Source organism: Malurus melanocephalus, unplaced genomic scaffold, assembly GCF_030028575.1.
Source record: "Malurus melanocephalus ecotype Western Australia unplaced genomic scaffold, MMel_1.1 scaffold_524, whole genome shotgun sequence".
Classification (NCBI taxonomy): domain Eukaryota; kingdom Metazoa; phylum Chordata; class Aves; order Passeriformes; family Maluridae; genus Malurus; species Malurus melanocephalus.
Genome location: NW_026623756.1, coordinates 62,015 through 81,319, shown reverse-complemented (window position 1 = coordinate 81,319; position 19,305 = coordinate 62,015). Strand labels below are relative to the sequence as shown.

Sequence of the window (19,305 nt, the reverse complement as noted above, 5' to 3'; positions counted from 1 at the left end):
ACAACAGGTCTTAAAATACAGAATGACTTTGGTATTTTTTACTGTAAATGATGTAAGTACAAGAAACCTGAGGGCTGCATGGCTGAGGGCCAAAAAGATGAAACTTAGAACACTACCAGCAACATGTATGGACCTTCAATGGCTACATTTTAATGGAGTTTCTGTGGACATATGAAGTTCTTACAGATGAAGACAAACCCAGGAGATGCCCAGGATGCAGCTGACAAAGAGCTCTGTCTCCAGACTTCTGGGTGCATTTCTGTTCTGCATCCTCTTTAACTCTACAAGAAGCACTATATCTCCCTAAACAAAAATAACAGCGTGTATATGTGCCTTTGTCAACCAAGAGCACCCTTCTCTGGGATACAGCCACTATGTCACAATGAAACACAATAACCTACATGTCTGTACATATATATACACTTACACATACATATTTATACATGYACACATMTCCCCRAACACAAACACCTAGGCACCTGCTYTTCAYGCTCCAATATAGCTGACTYACCTGGAAAACCCAACAYRAAAAGTTTGTTTAACCCTAAACAGGCCACCTATTCATAACTGGAGTCAATCAACCATATGAATGCATGCACACTTTCACCATCTCTTGATTTTTAGTTAAGCCCCGCCTTTATTTAAATTATAAAAATCTTTGTGGCACTAGCTGCTTTTATTTTCCATAAGTGCGCAGTCCACTTCTGGCGTCTACAAAATAAATTGTGGAGATGGGGACAYTGGGTCAGTGCTTCCAAAGCCCTGAGCAGAACCTCTTCCAGTGCAGTCCTTGGGAAAGGAAAAGGAAGAAGTATCACTTGCTGAAACAATGCTTCATACAGCTCACTGGAGACATCTGCCTCAATCTGATAACACTTTCTGTACCCAACACAAAGTTGGCAGGGATGCCTTAATATTAACAAGCACAAATTGAGTGCTTGACTATCTGTTAATTGTTTATGGATTGAACAGTAAGCATTAAAGTAAGAGAGCAGAGATCTCAGACCTCACAATGAAGCTCTGTACACCCTCTTTCACTTTATGAAAACGATTTTGTTTCAATTTGCCATTCTCCCAATAGCTTTAGCATGCACAGGTTTTTGTAAGTTTGGGAAAATCAGTTAAGGAAATTATCAGAAATACGTAGCAAATAAATTWTTTTTTTCCTGAGTCAAACTAAACAAGATAGAAGCAAAAAGTAAAACAAGCCTAGTTTTTTAAACCATAAGAAGAACAGAAGTCAAGATTAGTTTAAAAAATTATCCATAGGCAGGTAAAAAACAAAGGAGCCATACTGATTTCTCTTCTTTCAGGAGTTACCTCACAGTTGGGTTTTGGGTGTTTTGTTTGTGGTTTTTAACATCCAGCTCCTCTTTCAAGACAAATATCAAAACCAARCAGGAAACTCCTCCTATAAACAGAAACAATAAAGCACCAGCACAAACCTATGTTTCCTTGGATGTCCTCTCCCTTGGTTAACGCCAGGTAGGAGAGCAGAGCACAGTTATTGTCCTGACCAGGTGCAGGCGGGTGCTGCAGGGAGGTGCCTGTGAACACCAGTCTCCAGTTTACATGGCTGATATCAGAGCGTGACCTGTTGTGTCCTGGTTTGAACATGGAGGCTTCCTCATTCTGCACCAGGATGTCATTCACCGAGCGAGGCCTATCTCTCCTTCGCTGGCAGATCTTGAAGATATTAAAAGCTGTGGTCTCCCCTTCCCCTGCCCAAGCAAGATTGTCAGCAGCCGTTCCCCTCTGCAACGTGTGCTGGTCTTTGGCAGGGAACACTGTCTGAGCTTTGGTTTCCAAGAGGCCATTTTTGCAGTGATCCCAGGTGAGGCTACTTTTGGCTAAGGAGGTGACGTTCCTCAGGTTCCTGCTCTCTGTTATCTGATCAAATACCTCGTGCCCAACCAGTTCAGGGACCTCCTGCACACCATACACCTCAGAGGGCTGCACAATCTTTTCAAGCTTAGTATCAAAACTATTGAAAAAGTCTTCAGTCACTTCCAAGGCAGGGCTAATGTCATCCACTTCAAGAGCCTCCATATCCTGCGCTGCCAGTGGGCTCAAGGTGTTGCGATGCTTTAAGAAGATACCACATCAAAATGGAGAGAAAGACCTGCTTCACATCTGTCCTTGGCACACCATCAGCTTAGAAGTGGTGGGCAAATACAGTCACCAACCCCAACCCATAGCAGTAGGAAGTCACCAAACCGATTTGTCTTCAGAGGGAAGACCTAACACCCACTGAGATCAAGTGGGCTATGGTCCCTGCATGACACAAGCTCATAGTGATGAAGAGCACCTGTAAAGCAAAGCAAAACATCAATCAGTAAGAGTCTTTTCCCAGATAAATATGTTTGATCATATCAACTCCTTTCACAGTCATAGGACCTTCATTTAACTTTCTCTTTCAATTGGCACCAATATTATTGTCTGTGAAGAAACTCYTTGTGGTTTCTGTTGTTCACTCTGTATGAATAATACAGGTTTCTGGTGTTCACTCTGTATATAACCACTTTGTGAACTGAAACCTGCAGAGAGCAGGATGGGAAACCAGATGACAGGAAACCAAAGTGATACCATTTATTAAGCAGAAAGCTGTATTGAGAGGCAGCCTCCTAGGGAATGYCTCATACAGTTTCCCTTAGGGCTCTAAGAAAACGTTGAGAAACTACAGGGATGCAAAATAAGCCAACCAGCCTCGAACAGTTTGCCATTTTGTATTAAATTGCTTGAAATCCTAATTTTATGGACACCAACATGACTTTTAAAGCAGCTACTTTGCCTACCCATCTGCATGAACAGAACTGTGTTATTTGCCAAATAAATCAATGCCATGAGGCTGCTGCAGAGCACTGCAGAGTTTCTTTCTAGAATATCACTGTGAACCTGAATGAAGCCATGTAACAACCTAAGCCCCAGAGAGACAATGCATTCTACCTGCAACAAAAAAATCTTATCCTGCACCATCAGAAATGCGCAGATCTTTATTTCCAAACTGTTGACTAACTGGGCWGAACATAAGACCAGCAAGGAGCTTTAAGGCTGGAGCTACTCAAGAGCTGTGTTGACCACCTGAGTTTACACCATGAGGAGAAAGGAAGGGGAATTTCTATTCCCTGTGGTGCAATAAAGGGATGTCCCATTGCTGACTTCTGTCACACCAAGGTGGCTGCTCTCTGATTCTCACTCTTGAAGCTCCATCCCCAGTGCTGCCATGATGAAGGGAAATGCACAGTAGGTATGTTTAAACTGGGGTACCCTGTCAAATGTCTRCAAGTTCCTGGGATCTGGAGACTGGGCATTTGTACTGGCAGGAAAACAGCCCTCATGTCTCTTAAGACAAACCATTGTACCCAGAGCCTCTACATGCACAACAGCTTAAAGTCACAGTTTTGAACACATCAGCTCAAGTCCTAGAAGCAGCAAAAGGTGCATTAGCTCACAGCTCTGCCTAGATTAATACATTCTTAACAAAATTAATTGGGCTGGACTGATAATTAGTGGCTCATTAGCTTGTGAATGCTGCTGAAGTGCTACCAGGACCCATGAAGATTTACACTTAGCAGGAAAAAATCTATTAAACAGCATCAAAACCAGACAATACTTCTATTCAAGGTGGTGGTTTTTTTTGATCTGGAACAATCTATTAGCCTAACTTCTATAGGAAAGCTGCTTAAATAGGCACCCTTTCCTAGAGAAAGACAGAGGGAGAGAGGTAGGTGGCCAGCAGCCCCCCAAAAGGGGGCAGAGAATACTGGAGCACAAATCAATCCCCTCCACAATCCTCCAGTGGCTTCCTCCCACCCCTGCTTCAGTTGTAGCCAGCCATGACACAGTTGGGCTCAAAAGCAGCAGCTCACACTCCCTCTTAACAGATCTGCTGTTCAGACTATGAACCCCACAAAGACACTTCAAGTAAACAACTTTTAAAAGCAATAACTAATCACATACACAACTCTGGAACATCAAGCCTTTACAGTGAGATCTTTCTCCCCTTAAGTCTTTGCAAGGATTCATTTTGCTAGTCTCATAGTGAACCAGGTTAGGATCAGCTTCAATAAGTGAATATAGAGTAAGACACTGAAGTTAGAGATAAAATCACAACCAGAGGGTTGAACAAAACAGACCTGGAGTTATTTCAAATCAGAACAGTATAGGAGAAGACTCTTTGCAAAGCTGTGCAACTATGCCACTTGACAAGAGTGGGAAATTAAGTCATCCTGGGCACATCTGCATTATCAGCTTAATGCAGCACRTAGTTCACTCTTGAAGTTCATTCCTACCAAAATGAACAAGAACAGTGTTCTGCTCCCTGGTGCCACAGARCTCAGGAGCTCAAGGAACAGCTTAAGGGACATAATGTGGTGAAACCTGTCCACTTATTCTACATTCCTCTGGCATATTTTAAAAGCAAGAATGGTGTTTTGAAGTTGCAGAATGCAACAGGCATTCACTCGAACAAAATCAGCACTATCATAATCATAGGCCTGCAGTGAAGACTACAGCTTGGTCCATTCAAAAAAGCTGCCTCCTGGGGATTGGCAGAGAATGCAGCCTTGCACTCCCTCATGCAACTGGAGTGGCAATCACTCCATAAGGGCTTGTGACATGCCACTGCAGCGTTCTAGTGACAGCAGACACAACGTTGCTCTGTTCTTTATTTTAAATCACTAGGAAAGGTGGAAAGCAAGGGAAGAAAATTGACACTTACATTAAAAAGTTCTTTTATAAATGCTGGAGGCTTCAAGCAGCTGAACGTTTCTSTGGATCCTGTGAGACTAGAGCTATCCAGTGCCACCCAGCCAAACTACAAACTGACCTCATATCCAGTAGGATGCTGAATCACATGGTCATGAGAAGATGACAGGCCCCTGCATCACAAACTACAGCATTCRTACCTTCCAAACTAGTCTGCYCTGCTCAATRAAGATGTGATAGGTGACATCAATGGTGGCAGGCTCATCCTTTCCTACACCACCAAGAGCTGKGCCAGTAATTCCCACCAGCRCTGGGATCCTATAATTACMTATCCTCCATAAACACAATTAGGCMCTTTCTGACAACCTTYTAAACAAATTTAATTCAGATGTCTGCATAGWTTTGGTGCCAAATGAAAGCAAACTCTGACACGGCAGTAYACAGTTCCAYTGGAATCTCCTCCAGGAAGGAAAACAGTGAAAATCACTTCATGTGAAGGGGAAAAAAGGCAAACAATGGGGTAAGTTGAACTCTTTCTAAGTTACTATAAAATGTACTGCCTTATGTATTGTTTGTTGAAACACCTTAAATTTTCCAAAGACATTCAGTCTAAGACAGTAAATACGAGAGCAAGAAAGAAGTATCAGCCCAAACTATTAAAGGCTGATGAAGCTATGAGCAACTATAAGCATGGATTTGTGCTCATACAGGCTCCTGGGAACTAGCCTTACCAAAAAAAAAAAGGTTGAAAAAGCATGCTGCATTGCACTCAGCAAAAACTGCTGGACACTGGGATTGCRGCAGCTGAAAAACAGTGTTCTGTATGTCTGCCCAGCATGAACACGCAGCAGTCAGATAATTAATGTGCACTCACAACATGACTGAAGTCTTTACTATCACAGGTTTATAGTGGCCCTATTACTCACACAGCTGAGGTAAACAGCAAGAATTACTGGTCATAGCCCATGAGATACTGAAGTTCAGCTCAGTAAAGTTTACCTTTTTCGGAGAAGTCACATGGACTTAAATTAGGTGACAGCACAGTGTGATGGCAGAGAAACATCATGAATGACAAATGTCAARGAACATACTCTGGAAGAGATCATTTAACTTCCTGATATGTTTCCTGGATCCTCATGGGTTATGGAAAATATCCAAACATTGCATGGCAAAATTTAAAAAGCACAGAAAATGCAAGTGTAGAAAGTAATCTTGCCGGTGATATGTACCACCACAACAGACACCCACGGCTCACACATTACATTCAGAACTGTTCAGTCAAGTTCTGGCAGGAGGGAAAGCCAGACCCAGGATGTGCTTGGGAACCAGTGACTGAAGAGATTCAGTAGGCTCACCAATTCATATAGGAAGTATATATAATAAAAATCAACTTTCAGTTTGGTTTTCTAAGGAAACAGTTTGTGCCACCATCCTGCCTATTGGCCAGCATGAACACATCTCCTTCTCTCTCTTTTGAACTGTGCAGGTAACTTCAACTAGATGTGAAAAAGCAGTAGCGCAGCTCTTAAATGCTGTTCAACACTGGGTAGGAAACAAGTCCAAAGTCACCCTGCGACTAACAGAGCAGTAGGCAAAACTCAGTCACTTATCCTCTCTAGGAAGCCAATTTCACCACTCAGGTCTCTCCAAATTAGCCATGGCACATGCAGTTAATGTGAGATGGATCTAAAAACACTGCTGAAGCAGAGCAGGAAAGCAGGAAGGAAGGAGACATCACACAACTTGATAAGTGTTCTTGTTGGTTTTGGTGCTCAGAGGACTTCCTACCTCTATCCTAGGTAACAGAAACGTGTAAGACAAGAAGTGATACACAACAGATAAACRGGGACTTCCCTTTTTCTCTGGTATTTGGAGAGAAAATAAGAAAGGAATAATCAATGGTGTTCATGAGGAAATGCCTAAGTTACAGGAGCTCTCAGTCAGTAAAAGGTAGCAAAACACAGGTAATAATAAAAGTCCCTCAAGTCTCATTAATCCTTAATAACTCTTACACTCGAATTCCAGGCAAAAAATTGAGTTTCTGAGAATGTTATCTCAAGAACACAAGAGGAGTTTTTTACAAGCTACCTGTATGCAGAGAGCAGGGGTATCTCAGGCACTGGGGAGCTTGCCCTATCCCCTTCTCAACACACTGGAACTTGCTGTGGGAACCAGCTCTGCTTATCTCACACTGCATTACAACTGTGGGCTGAAACTCCAAGGAAAACAGAGAAATTCTTTCAGTTGGGTAACAACTGGGAAGTATAGCAAATTCAAGCAGCCTCAGGGACTTCAATTTCTGTTATGCTGCAGGTCTGGAACCCTACAGTCCAGTTTATGGGCTGTGACAAATGTAGTGTCAACAACAGATCATCTGAAGAAGAGATGGATGCTGTCTCTTTGCATCCACTAGGGCTGGAGCAGCTAAGTACCTYACTGAGCTTTTCCACCTGTCAGTCTAAGCAACCTCAGATTGTGACCTGAATGTCTTCCAGTGGCACCTCAAACTATCAYGGTTTGCTACTACAAGGATTTCTGACCTGCTCTGTGGGTCACATCAGACATGTATAGCCCTGAAAATAACCAGGACACACTTAGGTCAATGACAGCCCTTGAAAGCCAGGCTCTGCTGTGCAGAATCCCTGAAGAAAGCTATGAAGATGATGACTTGGGTGCTACCTACTAGTTAAGAACTTGAGCTGTATTTATCAGGTGGGCACACCTGAGCGGGCAGAAGGGAGAACAAGGATGCACAGATGGCTTTACCACCACCACACCGTTGTGCACATCACTGGCACAAGGAGCTGAAGAGTGACAAGTACTGTGGAGTGCCCCACTTCAGGCACCCCCTGCTGTAACTAGACAACAGACCCAGCAAACATGCTCCATCTTGTTCTGCACAGAAGCTCTTCCAGAGCATGATGGCATCTTGGTCTCCCCGCCAGGCAGAGACCCCTCTCCCTCAGCTGCACAGCAGCCCAGTATCACAGCTGCTGTGGATGAAGCCTCGGCACACAGTGTCCCCAGCCAGACCTGCTGCACTCTGTGCCACCCAGATGTAAYCAAAGAGCAGTCCTGGTTCAAAACACTTCCACTCCAAGTGGTTATGAACCTCAGGCAATGCAGTGGCCAATCCTCTGAGCAGCAACTGAAAGCCGCATTCCTCCCTGCCTGTCATACTCATCCTGGAGAGGCAACTGATAAGGAGGAATTTCACAARGGTTAAGTGCAAAGAGTGAGCATGAGCCAGGACACCATCCCTCTGCAAGCTATCACACTCTCTTGTATCCTGGCTGTATTTTGATCCTGTGGCACAAGACAAGCCTTTTCTTCTTTCCAAGTGATTCCAAAACYCCACATGATCTACTGCTGTGTACATCGAGTGAGACGGAGCACACAAGCTTGTCAGATTCACTATTTCAATGGCTGGAGGAAATTTACAGTGCCTCACAAAGAAGARAAAACTATAGGAAACTTATCATATACAGGGGATCACAGTTTCAAAAGGTTGTCATATGATAGTCATTGATTGGTTCAACATCACCTGGGCAATTGTCTTCCGATCACATTTTTAAAGCCTCTCTTCTAAGTCCTCTTTCCCCAAAATGAGGAATAAATTGGTTAAATATTTCAGACTATCCCAACTTTAAAGTGTCTCACAAAAATACCTTTTGACTGATATTCCTGGACAAACCCACTGACAGTATTCAGGAAAAACTCACAAAAACTGGAGAAAGATACTTCTTGGTCAGGAATACTTGGCTATAGGGTCAAGAGAGGGTAGCTGAATGTAAGCATAACCATTTCCGTGTTGCAAACCCACCTGTTTGCCAGTCTCATTGCCCTTAAGGATGAAATTAACTGCCAACATTAATAAGAGAAGAAGAGCTCCCACATCCTGTCTGCTAGACTCAGAGAGAGGCAGAGAGCASGAATAGCTGCAATTAACTTGGTGCCTAATTACAGTCAAGCTAAAAGACAGCAGKGATCTCTTCTTCTCACAGAAAACTAAACAAAACAACAGAGGAAAAATGAACTGAAGAAAGAGGTGAAACCAGGCAGGCAGAAGAATGCCATATTCTGAGAGGGGGAGCAGACCCTTAGCAAGGACACGTGAGTCTGGCTCTGGGAAGCACAGATTTTCCCCAGCTGCTGATCTCACCAAGGAAACTCCCCAGACATCACTCCCTGTGGAGAGCTAACACATCCCAGCTCCAGAACAGCTCATCCAGTGATGAGCACACAGCAAMGCACAATAAACAGTGCTTACATTAGCTTTAATTTTAACTGCCATTTGGAAACAGTGATTAAAACACAAGAAACACTAAGCTGCAAAGGGCACAACAGCCCGAACCAGAACAAAGTGGGGGCCAGGGGCTGGAGGCCAGAGGCTGAGGAGCACCAGAAATATTTCCACCAGGGAGTGGAGCAAGACAGACCACCAGAAATATTTCTTTTCCAGAAACTGACTGCTGGACAGCTCTCCCAAGATCTTTATCGCTGATTCGTTTGCCTTGCAGYCATCTGACACATATCCCTCCTGGCTGGGGAGCACCACCAAGTCATGAAGGGCTGTATTACTTCCTGGGGATGAGTAACCATTTAAAATCTCAGCAGCTGGACTGGSATGAAGGACCTTTAGAAAGGAAAGGAACAAAAAGCCAAGCAGATTGATCAGAGGGGAGTAACTAATGACACACACCCAGGCTGCAGCCAGCCAAACCCATCAGCATGTGGGCACTTCCTTAGGTCACACCAGACTGAAATCCAGACCACCCCCCCTCTGCATGCTGCCTGACCTTGCAAAATCCACAGGGACAAACAGAACAGAGCAGSGCAGTGATTTGGACTGAGACATGGAYGTGRTCTTAAACRTRCWTGAACCCTSAAATAACAACCCAAGGGAGTGAATSATTTCTGAGCYTATATTCCAGTTTTGTCTAAAGTCRTATAACTTGGATTTTACAYGGTATCCTTKTCTACAAGAMCRCTGCCTSTTCTGCCARGCACACAGACACTACAAAACAGCCTCTTACTTCCTGAATTCAGCACAGAGTACAGAAATTGTCATGAAACGGGATATCCAAGCCAGGTGATACAAACTCCTCCAGGACAAGAGGAAATATGACTGAACTAGACATGCAGGAAACAACAATCAACATGACTCAGCCCAATACTTCTAATTGTATCTGCCTCYATGGAGCAGCCTGGCTACTGCTAGGATATGGGGCAACTTTATATATCATGTAAAATAAAACTTTTCTTTTAAAAAAAATAACATTTCTACTTAAGCAAACTGAAGTTTTTTAAGTATCTCCTCATTCCACGTTTTCTAGGACTCGGTTGAAGGAGAAAGACAGTCCTTAAATGCTTTACTTTTTTTTTGAAGTTCATAAATTAAGACATTTTCAGTTTGTCCTTGTTGAACTGTGAACAGAAGCAAAAGGCACAGCTGGGAATAACAGCTTCCATTGCCCCAGAGGCCCAAAAGAAGGTAAGAAACACAGCATCTCCCACAAGAACACTGACCATTTCTTCCCTGAGATCCTGGCAAAGCTTTAAGRAAAAACACTTGACATCCAAATCTGTACTGCACACAGCTTTCTGAGTGAGTAGCCCTGATCTGCATGTGGAGCTAACTCCTCCCTCCAGCCGTGGTACCCAATGAACTCAGCTGGGACAGTACAGACCATTTTACAAACAGCGAGACCTGSATTACCCATAACTATCAGTGGTCGCATGCTGACATTGATGGAAATAGAGTGTTTAACAACAAACTCATTTCASACCTCAAACTAAGCTCTCCCCTTGGTTTTCAAACAGCCAAACCACAGCGGTTTGTCACATAAATGGTCAGGAGAAGGACAAGAAGCAATGATCCAAATAATGCTGAAGTTTGGCAATCTACTACAGTCACCCAAATGCTCAGGTCCTGGCAGCCCTGCCACAACAGTTGATCCTGTGGGACAGCTACAACCACAGGCATCACTACACAGTCATGAGACTACTCTGAACAAATGCTTGCCCTTTTCTAAACTGAACTACATGCTCATTACAGAAAAACTTAGCAGGAGCCCTGKAGAAACCTCAAGGCATCTGATGATATTGAAATGCTAATACATAATGTGACTTCAGTCTGATAAGGTCCCACAGGAATGATGTATCTATATATTACAGACTGATAAAAACTTTCATTCCACTATATAGCATCCTGTTTCACATTTTAGATTTCTGATTTTTTTTAAATCCCAAATTTAATTTATTAATTTTGGATAAGACATAAAAGTGGCAAGATGAAAACTACCATTGCTTAAAGTGTATGGCCATTGGTGCCACTAAGATTCAGATGCTTTCTTATTCTTACATACTGCAACTTTTGTAGTCACTTAGTAGGGTATGCAGTTATGAAAACAAGATTTGTCTGTAAAGCTTTGTGAGATGAGAGCCATTTGTGCATATCTGCAGAAAAGACCAGGAGCAARCCCTGATGCCCTACACAAACACTCGAGTTTCTTCCCGTATCTTACCTCGCACCGCTAGTGACCCTAGCATTTCTGATAGCTCACATTCATTCCCACATAACACAGACCCTCTTGTCAGGCCGATTTGATTCCAGAAGCTATAATTCCACTGGGCGGGTCTGGGTGCCTGCTCCTTAAAACAAGCAATTTTCCCACAAGGTAAGAAGACCACGGCATTGTGTTACACTCCGGGCTATTACAACAGAGAAGGATGTCAGCATCCTGTGCCTACACATAGCGGAATCTGACTCGGGGAGCACCCAAATTCCGGCTCAGAACACAAGCCGGGTGGGGAAAACGAAAGCACGGGGCCTTTTTATGCAGAGGRGAACGTGTCCTTCCAGACGGGCACATAACTACCGGCGTGTTTGTGCTATAAACGCAACCGCGGCCGCGSCCGGGCCCTCGCACACAGCCCCGTACGCTCGGGCAGGGAGGCGGCGCGGCCAAGGCTGAGGGAAGCCCGGCTCGGCCGGCGGCCCCGGAGCGGCTGTGGAGCCGCGCAGCCCCCTGGCTCGCCCAAAGGGAGGGTTTATTTACCTGCCGGCCGGGCCGCACCGCGCCGTGCTCCGGGAGGGCCCCGCCTGGCCCGGCCCGGCCCCAGCGCCCCTCCTGCCGCCGCGTCCGCCGCAAAGCCGTCCCGGGAAACAGCTCCCCGCACCAAGGTTCCTGCCGCCGCCCAGCCCCGGCCCCGCGCCARCCCGCCAGCCTCAGTTCCCTAAAAAACACTGCCATAGAAAAAACACAGCTTTTCCTCTATCCACATCTAGGGTAAGTCTGAAGCGGCCGAGATTCTTAGGGAGCTGGCAGTTGACTTCAGGAGAGATGAGAAATGCAAAATCCTAACGGGATTTTAACATCCCAAGTGCAAGCTGGTTTGCCGAGGCGTGAGGGGTGCAGGAATCCCATATCGCCACAGGGCAGCAAAAGGATCGCCAGCAGAACCTGTCAGCCAAGGAAAACAAAGTTGCGAGACAATTAAAAGCTGCTTATGTCAGGTAACATGGCAACCCACCCAGCAATACCGCTCCTGTAAAAATAACCTCATAGCAAGAAATAACCCCTCAAATTCAACCTGAATTTTGAGGTGCTGTGTATGCCAAGCAGCTCTGAGTAATGGTGGTGTCTCTGGCTGTGCCCCAGGGAAGTCGGATCTGCTGAAATCAGCTTAGCACTGAAATGGAGCCACACCGGGATGTGGTGCTGAACTGAAACCATAAAAAGGATTCACAACCCGCAGCAAAAGGCAGATGTTAGGTCAGCTTCCATCAGTAGTTTTTCGTCTCCTCACACACCAGCCGTTTAGCGTATCGTGCAACATGCAACAAGCACAATTAACAAAGTTGTATTTGTATGGGTTGTCTCATTTCAGTGACAGCAAGGATGAATGAGATGAATTTGTGCAAATTTTTTGGCACAAAAATACCAGTTAATGTGATTGAAAAGTAATCAATCCTGGCCTTTACAAATAACATATTATAAGACCCACCATACATTCCAGATCCTGCTCCCAAAGATGAATGACTTCTTCACTGGATAACGGTCAAGGACTGATCTTTTTATTCCAATTCAGCTGTATGCACTGAGATCCAACAAAGGACAAGGCAGTATCGTTACCTGGCGTGCTTTTTATCACCACCCAGCCTTTTTGCAAATGGTATTTAGACATTTATCTCCTGGGTCCTCCGAAGGAAAGAGACTCTCTGTGACTCCTGTATCTGACAATGTTTCAGAATTTGCCTCTCTTGCAGTCACAAGCTATAARTTTCCCTTCTAGGCTGAACCAAAGCATGCACAGGGCGTGCTGGTCCATTACCTGTGGGGAGAAGGGCAGGCAGGCAGTGTGCACTGCATAAAAATCCATCCCTTCCTTGAATTTATAAAAAACACAGCTTTTTTTTTTATTTCAGTTTTTTTAGCTGCAGTCCCCTCTCTCTTTCCCCATCAGCTAAAATACTTGAAAGTTACAGGCTCCCCAAAACGCCTGATAAAATTCTCTTTTTGTCATACATTGCCCCCTTTCARTATACATCTCTGTGTCTCTGCTCAAGTAGTCTATTAACATAGACTAAAGTAAGCTAATCAATAAAATTTTTATACAAATTTCTCTTATTTTTTTTATTTCTCAATATTAGCTTTATCTCACCCCAGAGTCATAATCTGTTTATAAAAACACTGTTTTCTCATTCTTTTCACTTGCTTCTGATGCCTCTAGTCGATTTCTCTAGAAGAGATTTTTCTTGCTGCAGTCTGTGTGCCAATGGAGAAAGGAAAAACACCCCACCAATTATCAACATTATCTTTCAAAGCTGCAGAATAACACTCTCACTTCTGAAGAAATACCTTCAGAATTCAAAGTACCTTTGAATTTTTTTTTTGTTTCTGTATTTATCTTCCAGAATGCATGTTCCAGGTTTTGCAATTTTCATTGTTTAAGCTTGTAACTGTCCCCCAACATGAAATCACAAGTTTCCAGTAAGATATACTGGTTAAAGACATAGTGGTGGCTGTATATCAAGAACMTTCCACGCAGCTTTTCCAGCTTTGTTCCCATTGCTCACCAACCATCAGCACATGGCCCAAAACATGAAGCCATATCTGTGTGTGAGTCAAAAACTTGTACCTTTTTTGTCCATATGACAAAGACATAAAGGACCTCTTCTTCCTGCTACTTGGAATGTGTCAAATGTCCGTTTTCCCTTTGTTTTTAGATCATGGTTCTTCAAGTCTGGAGAGTTAACACGAAAGATGGGGAAAATGTCTCTCTTTAATAATACTAAAGACTTGAATTAGCTGCTTTACTTGAGAACTTGGTTTGCAGGACCAAGTGCTCCTTCAATCTGAATATCTTCCATGAATACTGCAGAATCATCTTTGGAAGACCAGATCACTGTACCATGTATTCCTAAGTTTGCCTCTTGTTGACAGGAATCCAAACATCTTTCTCAAACTGGGAAACTCTCAACTACTCTCTTGGCACATCCTTTGCTGGCATAATGTGGAAGGAGCAATGCCCATTTATTGTGGCCATTGACAGACCCGACAGCTCATACCAACTGAGCATTAAASCCACCATCTTCCACTGCCTCTGAAAAAGTGGCCTTTTTCACACTTTTTAATTACTGACTCCCYACATAGAAGCTATTTCCTCACAGAAATACCATTAACTGGAACTTCAGCACAAGATGAAGCCTTTCTGATAATTGTTCCTTGACTTCATTTTTGRGAAAATAAAAATCATCAGATGATTAAATTAAGCACAGCCAGCCTGGCTATACTCTATTTTCACTTATCATGCAGAAGGGGAGATCAAAGAGAAAGGCTCAGGTAGAGTTATCCCAACTCTTCCAAATTTCGTTGATAGCTACCCATTGAACACACTAATTAGCTTGGGGTGTGCAGCACAAAATTAACACTCCCAAAATTGGGTGGAATAGCCATTTTCATGCTCTGTAATCAACYAGATGCAGATGGGTGAGTGTCTCATCTCCACTGTGTAGTAAAGCAGCAGCATTGCCCTGGTTCTGATTTTGGGGACTCTCCGTSCCCTTTGGAATTTTGTGTGGGTGCAAGGAGAGCTGTGCCTGGGGAACACAAGGGAAGATTGGAGGAGCTCCAGTACTGCGGGGTTTCTGTCTCCTGCTCTTCCCTTCTGGTGAGCAGACTCCTGGCTCCTGCCGTGAGCAGCACACGGCTCTCATCAGCGCCCTGCCACGGGGGGTGCTTAAATAGGGAGATGATGGTTTCCCAGATGGAATTTTGCCCAGCATTTGCCTGCTTTGCTTCCTTGGGCCCTGGACAGCAGGAGAGGCGAGCGAAGCATTGGGCAACCCGTTCCCACTGCGAGCCCCTGTCCYCCCGTGAGCACACACACCCACACAGCCAGAAAGCTCTGCTATTCTTCTGCTAATGGGATTGGCACCGCTTAAAGCAGTCTGCGAGGGTATTGTCTGCAACCACAGCAAGAGAAACATTATTCAAAGGCTATTCAGGCCCCAAAAGAAGCGGCAGAGCAGAGTAATTATCGAAGACTCTCCATTAACGAGGGCATCTTTGCTCTTTGTCTGTGTTGGTTTAATAAGGGCCACTAATGGGGCCGGGGGAGGGGCGCACTAATGCTTCTAAACAAACCTCCTTCCCTTCCCCACCCCCGCGCTGTGAGGAGAGCTGCCTTTATGGGCACTGACAGCCGGGCTGAGAGTTACCATACTGCAGAGTGACCTTCGGAAAAACTTAGTGTGAACCCGGCCGCATTCAGCCCCATCCCCACTGAGCCGCTCCGAGCATCATTTGGGTAGCTGTTCTCTTTTTAGCCTTTCCGTATTTCCCGATGCTTGCCAGACCCTTTTGTACACCTCCTGCCCTGCCTCTCTCATGTCATCTGGTGACCCTTCATGGCTGGACACGACGGCACTGAGTGGCAGTAATGAGGGACGACAGTGCAAATTAAGTTCTCGCAGCAAAAACCTGGGGCTGCTGTCCATTATTCAACAGCTGTGACTGGGAGATGCTGCTGGGAAGGCAGGACTGGAGCAGCCTCCCCTTCCCACACTGCTGGAGAAGGCAGGCTGGGATTTAGCATGGGCCAATGTCTCCTACTTTGAGAAGAGATGGAGTGAGGCAAAAGCAAGCATGAACCCCTATCCCAACACTCTTCAGAGCCACTTTAAGGAGCATGCAGCCAAAATTCTTCTGAGGGTTCCTAGACTGCCCCCATCTTCAACCACCAGTTGTAAGGTGGGCCAATTTTCGAGGCAGTTTGCAATACTACAGGGTCAGATGCATGCTGGTCACTGAARCAGTGAAATGGGGCCAAGAGGTTTCAGGAGGTCTCTGCAAAAGAYAGCATTGAAACAGTGAATGTTAATGGTACATGCAGATACAAATAATGAACAGTGTAGCCTTTTCCAAGGTGTTGTGGAGACAAGGTTGAGAGATGCTAGAGTAATTTTTAGCCAATGAGGAATCTCAAGAACAATAAAAGGAAGCTATTCCCCCAGGATTTGGGAAGGTCTTTTACGGAAGCCAAGCCACGAACACTGTGCTATTCCATCTCACCCTGCAATAGATGGTTGCACTGTACAACCAATCCATTGACTGCAGATACAAAGCAGTGCCTGTGTACCTGTACATGTGCAGGGCAGCAGTCTTGGGAACCTCACTGCTGAGCCTCTTTTGTTATGATCAGTTATTCACCTGAGGTATGGAATGACAAATTTCTCTGTACWGGCACCCACCCAGTCCTCTCCACTTWGGCAWATATCCTGYTACTAAARGTTTATCACAAGCAGAGGAAGAAAKACATGTGGAGACTCCTCATATTTTAAACCACACAACTCTGGTTTGGAGAAACAGCCTCCACAAAGGATTTTACCCATGTTTCCTCAGGGCATAGTAGTTTTGAAATTTTCATGTTTTTGGCCTTTTCCATTTAATTCACCAGCAACTGCMTCTCTTCTAACAAGAGAAACTTTTCAGAGGTGTTCCTCTGAGCACCACCTCTATAGGATCAAAACATYTCAGAATAAACTTGCAAGTCAAAGAAAGAGCAATCACCCTTCACAGACAGAGAGCTAAGCCACTGGGAAATTAAATGATACCTGAGGTCAATCTTGTCATGGCAGAGATAGGAAGTCAATACAGTTCTTTCTTCAGAGTCTTACTGCACTGTATCAAGATCACTGGTATTCCTTCCCCCTCTTTTGAGTGTGACACTTCAGGATCACACTCCTGATATAGAAAATCCATCCTGTTTTCAGCATTTCATTCTTCGTGTTAATCAGTTTCTGTTCATTTTTTTTCTTCTTAAAAGAATACTCATTAAAATGCACAAAGCAGTGATTACTAAGAGCACAGGACCTGGCCTCTGGTATGGGTTTTGCTTTACAAGTGTCTTTAAAAGTCCTCTTTCCTTGCCACTAGCAGATAATGCTGCCAGCCTTGTTGCAAATGAAGACAATATTTGAACAAAAACAAAACAGCAACTCAGAAGGGAGATTGAAATCTCATTGATATCCAAAGCAAGGGAAATGAATAGAAAGATGAAAAAAAAAAAGTTGGTTTGTGGCTTAGAAGATATTGTTACCACAMAAAAGTAATTGCAGCATGTAAAGGAGGGATGGTCAAGGCAGAGATTTGTCATGAGAAGCGGGTGTGTTGAGACCCCACATGAAAGAAAGCTCAGTGAGCAGCTTGTGCTTGGCAGGCTGAAATGAGMTGATCCTCTAGAAAGGAGGAGAGCTCACAGTATCCTATCTCCCAGTGAGAGAGACAGGATGGACAATGAGAGACTGGTGGGTGTATATCTTAGAACCTCAGCCCAACTAGTACAGCTGAAGGTGATGTATCAGGGATGAAACAGATGGAAACTCAGCAAGTAAAGTCTTGGAAGGAAAGCTTCAGTCTAAGAGCCACCACGTTGTCTCCAAGTCCTTGTCYAATTTATTCTCTTTCAGGTCTAGTTCCTGCAGTGAGCAGGGAATGACTACATCACACCTCATCAAGACAGTTCTATCTAGACTTGCTCTTCCACACTTATAGATTAGTACAGAGATATTATCTCATCACTTTCCCCCTTATTTTTTTTAAATTATTATTAATTCTGCTAGCATTTGAAACTAGCAGACAATGACTGTAARTGGATTCCTCCAGGTTGTTCTACTTTGCTCTACTGCTGCTATCCTGTTACACTTGAAATARACTGTCTAACTGGGATCTGATCTGAATCCCAGTAAAACAATGAAAAACTGTGCAGTTCCRGATTCTGCCTCAAATTGTGTTTGATCTCATTTAATGTAGATTTGAGCCCTTTATCCAATTGTACCTGTGCCTTGAAACCCAGAGGAAATTAGACAGGAGTAAGGAGGAGTAAAATACGCATTTCCAGAAAATCCTTTGTGTATGTTTGCAAGGAGAAGACATATTATATGGGACAGGAAGCAGCTATTAATGCCTGCAAGGGCATCCTAGTTTAGTTCAATGCAACTTCCCTGCTTTGTCTTTGTATCCTTGGAGCTCTTTTTTTCTCTACAAAACAGGTCTCCTTCTGCCAGCTTAGCAAAAACCTGTCCCTCTAATGCCCTCAACTGGTGTTTCCTGCACCTGCCCTCTCCTTTTCATTCCTGCAGGCCATTCTCCTGGGTAACAGGAGTGGTACAGAGCAATACTCACTCACTTAGCCAGATAGACCAAGGGCCTACAAAGGGGTAGAGTAGCAACTGTGTGACATTTTTGCCTGTCCATGCAGCCCCATTTGGAAAGGTTTATGGGCAGGAATGCCAGATCAGGGTGACTTTCTGCCTTTACTCCTCTGTTATGCCATGGCCCTTCTCTGTGAGTTTAAGCCCGCTGCTTTAGTCTCCATGTCTCCACTTCCCTGTCCAGAAAGGGGGATGCTGCTGCAAGGGTACATTTGAGAACACTTACAATCTACACCAACAGGGACTGAGAAATTAAATTGTTCGTGAACCCCTGTCCTGACCAGGAGTGGCTGCTCTATCCCTGCACTCAGTTTAGCCTCCCCATGTTATGGGTGTGTAGGCAGCCTTAAGGGCTGCAGCTGAATGTTAGSTACTCTCATTTCTTCTTGTCTTTTGCTCTGCTCTACCTGCCTATGAACTCTCCCTTGCTGCCTTTGTTCCAAGTCCATATTTCTTCTTGTCCTGACCCTACCCAGTGTCTTGGCCTTTCGTGGCCTGTTTTGGTGCAGTGCATGGTTTCTCAGCTTCCCAGSCATAGGTATTGACCTTATTCTGGTATCAGGACATTTCTTACTTTCCCTGTGAAGTCTTTAACACAGCAGAGAAGAGGAATATTGATACTGTGGAAGGCAGCTCAGTGCAGAGATTCCCCTATCCAGCACCAATCTTGTCAGCTTTGGGACTGGGAGGAACACWGACATCTCAGAGCTGTGCAACACTTCATTCACCTCCTGTGGAGCCCTGTGAGCAGCCATCCTGCACCCACAGCTTAGGCCAGTCCCTCTGCACAGCAGCACAGCTGTGAGGAGCCTCCAGCCAAACAAACAGATGTCTCTGCTTGCATTCAGTGTGATATAGTCCATGCAAGCTCCTTGCTG

At 44.5% G+C, this 19,305-nt stretch overlaps 1 protein-coding gene across 2 annotated transcripts in view; it reads right to left on the bottom strand.

Annotated features, from left to right (window-relative positions):
* Window positions 1-11,837, bottom strand: part of PLEKHM3 (pleckstrin homology domain containing M3) — an 81,411-nt gene extending 69,574 nt beyond the window's left edge. The window contains exons 1-2 of one of the 2 annotated variants that reach the window (XM_057381715.1): window positions 11,769-11,837; window positions 1,446-2,308 (exon numbers count right to left, since the gene is read on the bottom strand). In XM_057381715.1, the coding sequence (XP_057237698.1) occupies window positions 1,446-2,049 (604 nt within the window). In that variant the 5' untranslated portion in view covers window positions 2,050-2,308; window positions 11,769-11,837. Of the gene's footprint in view, window positions 1-1,445; window positions 2,309-4,720; window positions 4,914-11,768 lie in introns of those variants that run through there. The other variant, XM_057381716.1, reaches the window with a different exon arrangement.
* Window positions 11,838-19,305: the final 7,468 nt, after the last annotated feature.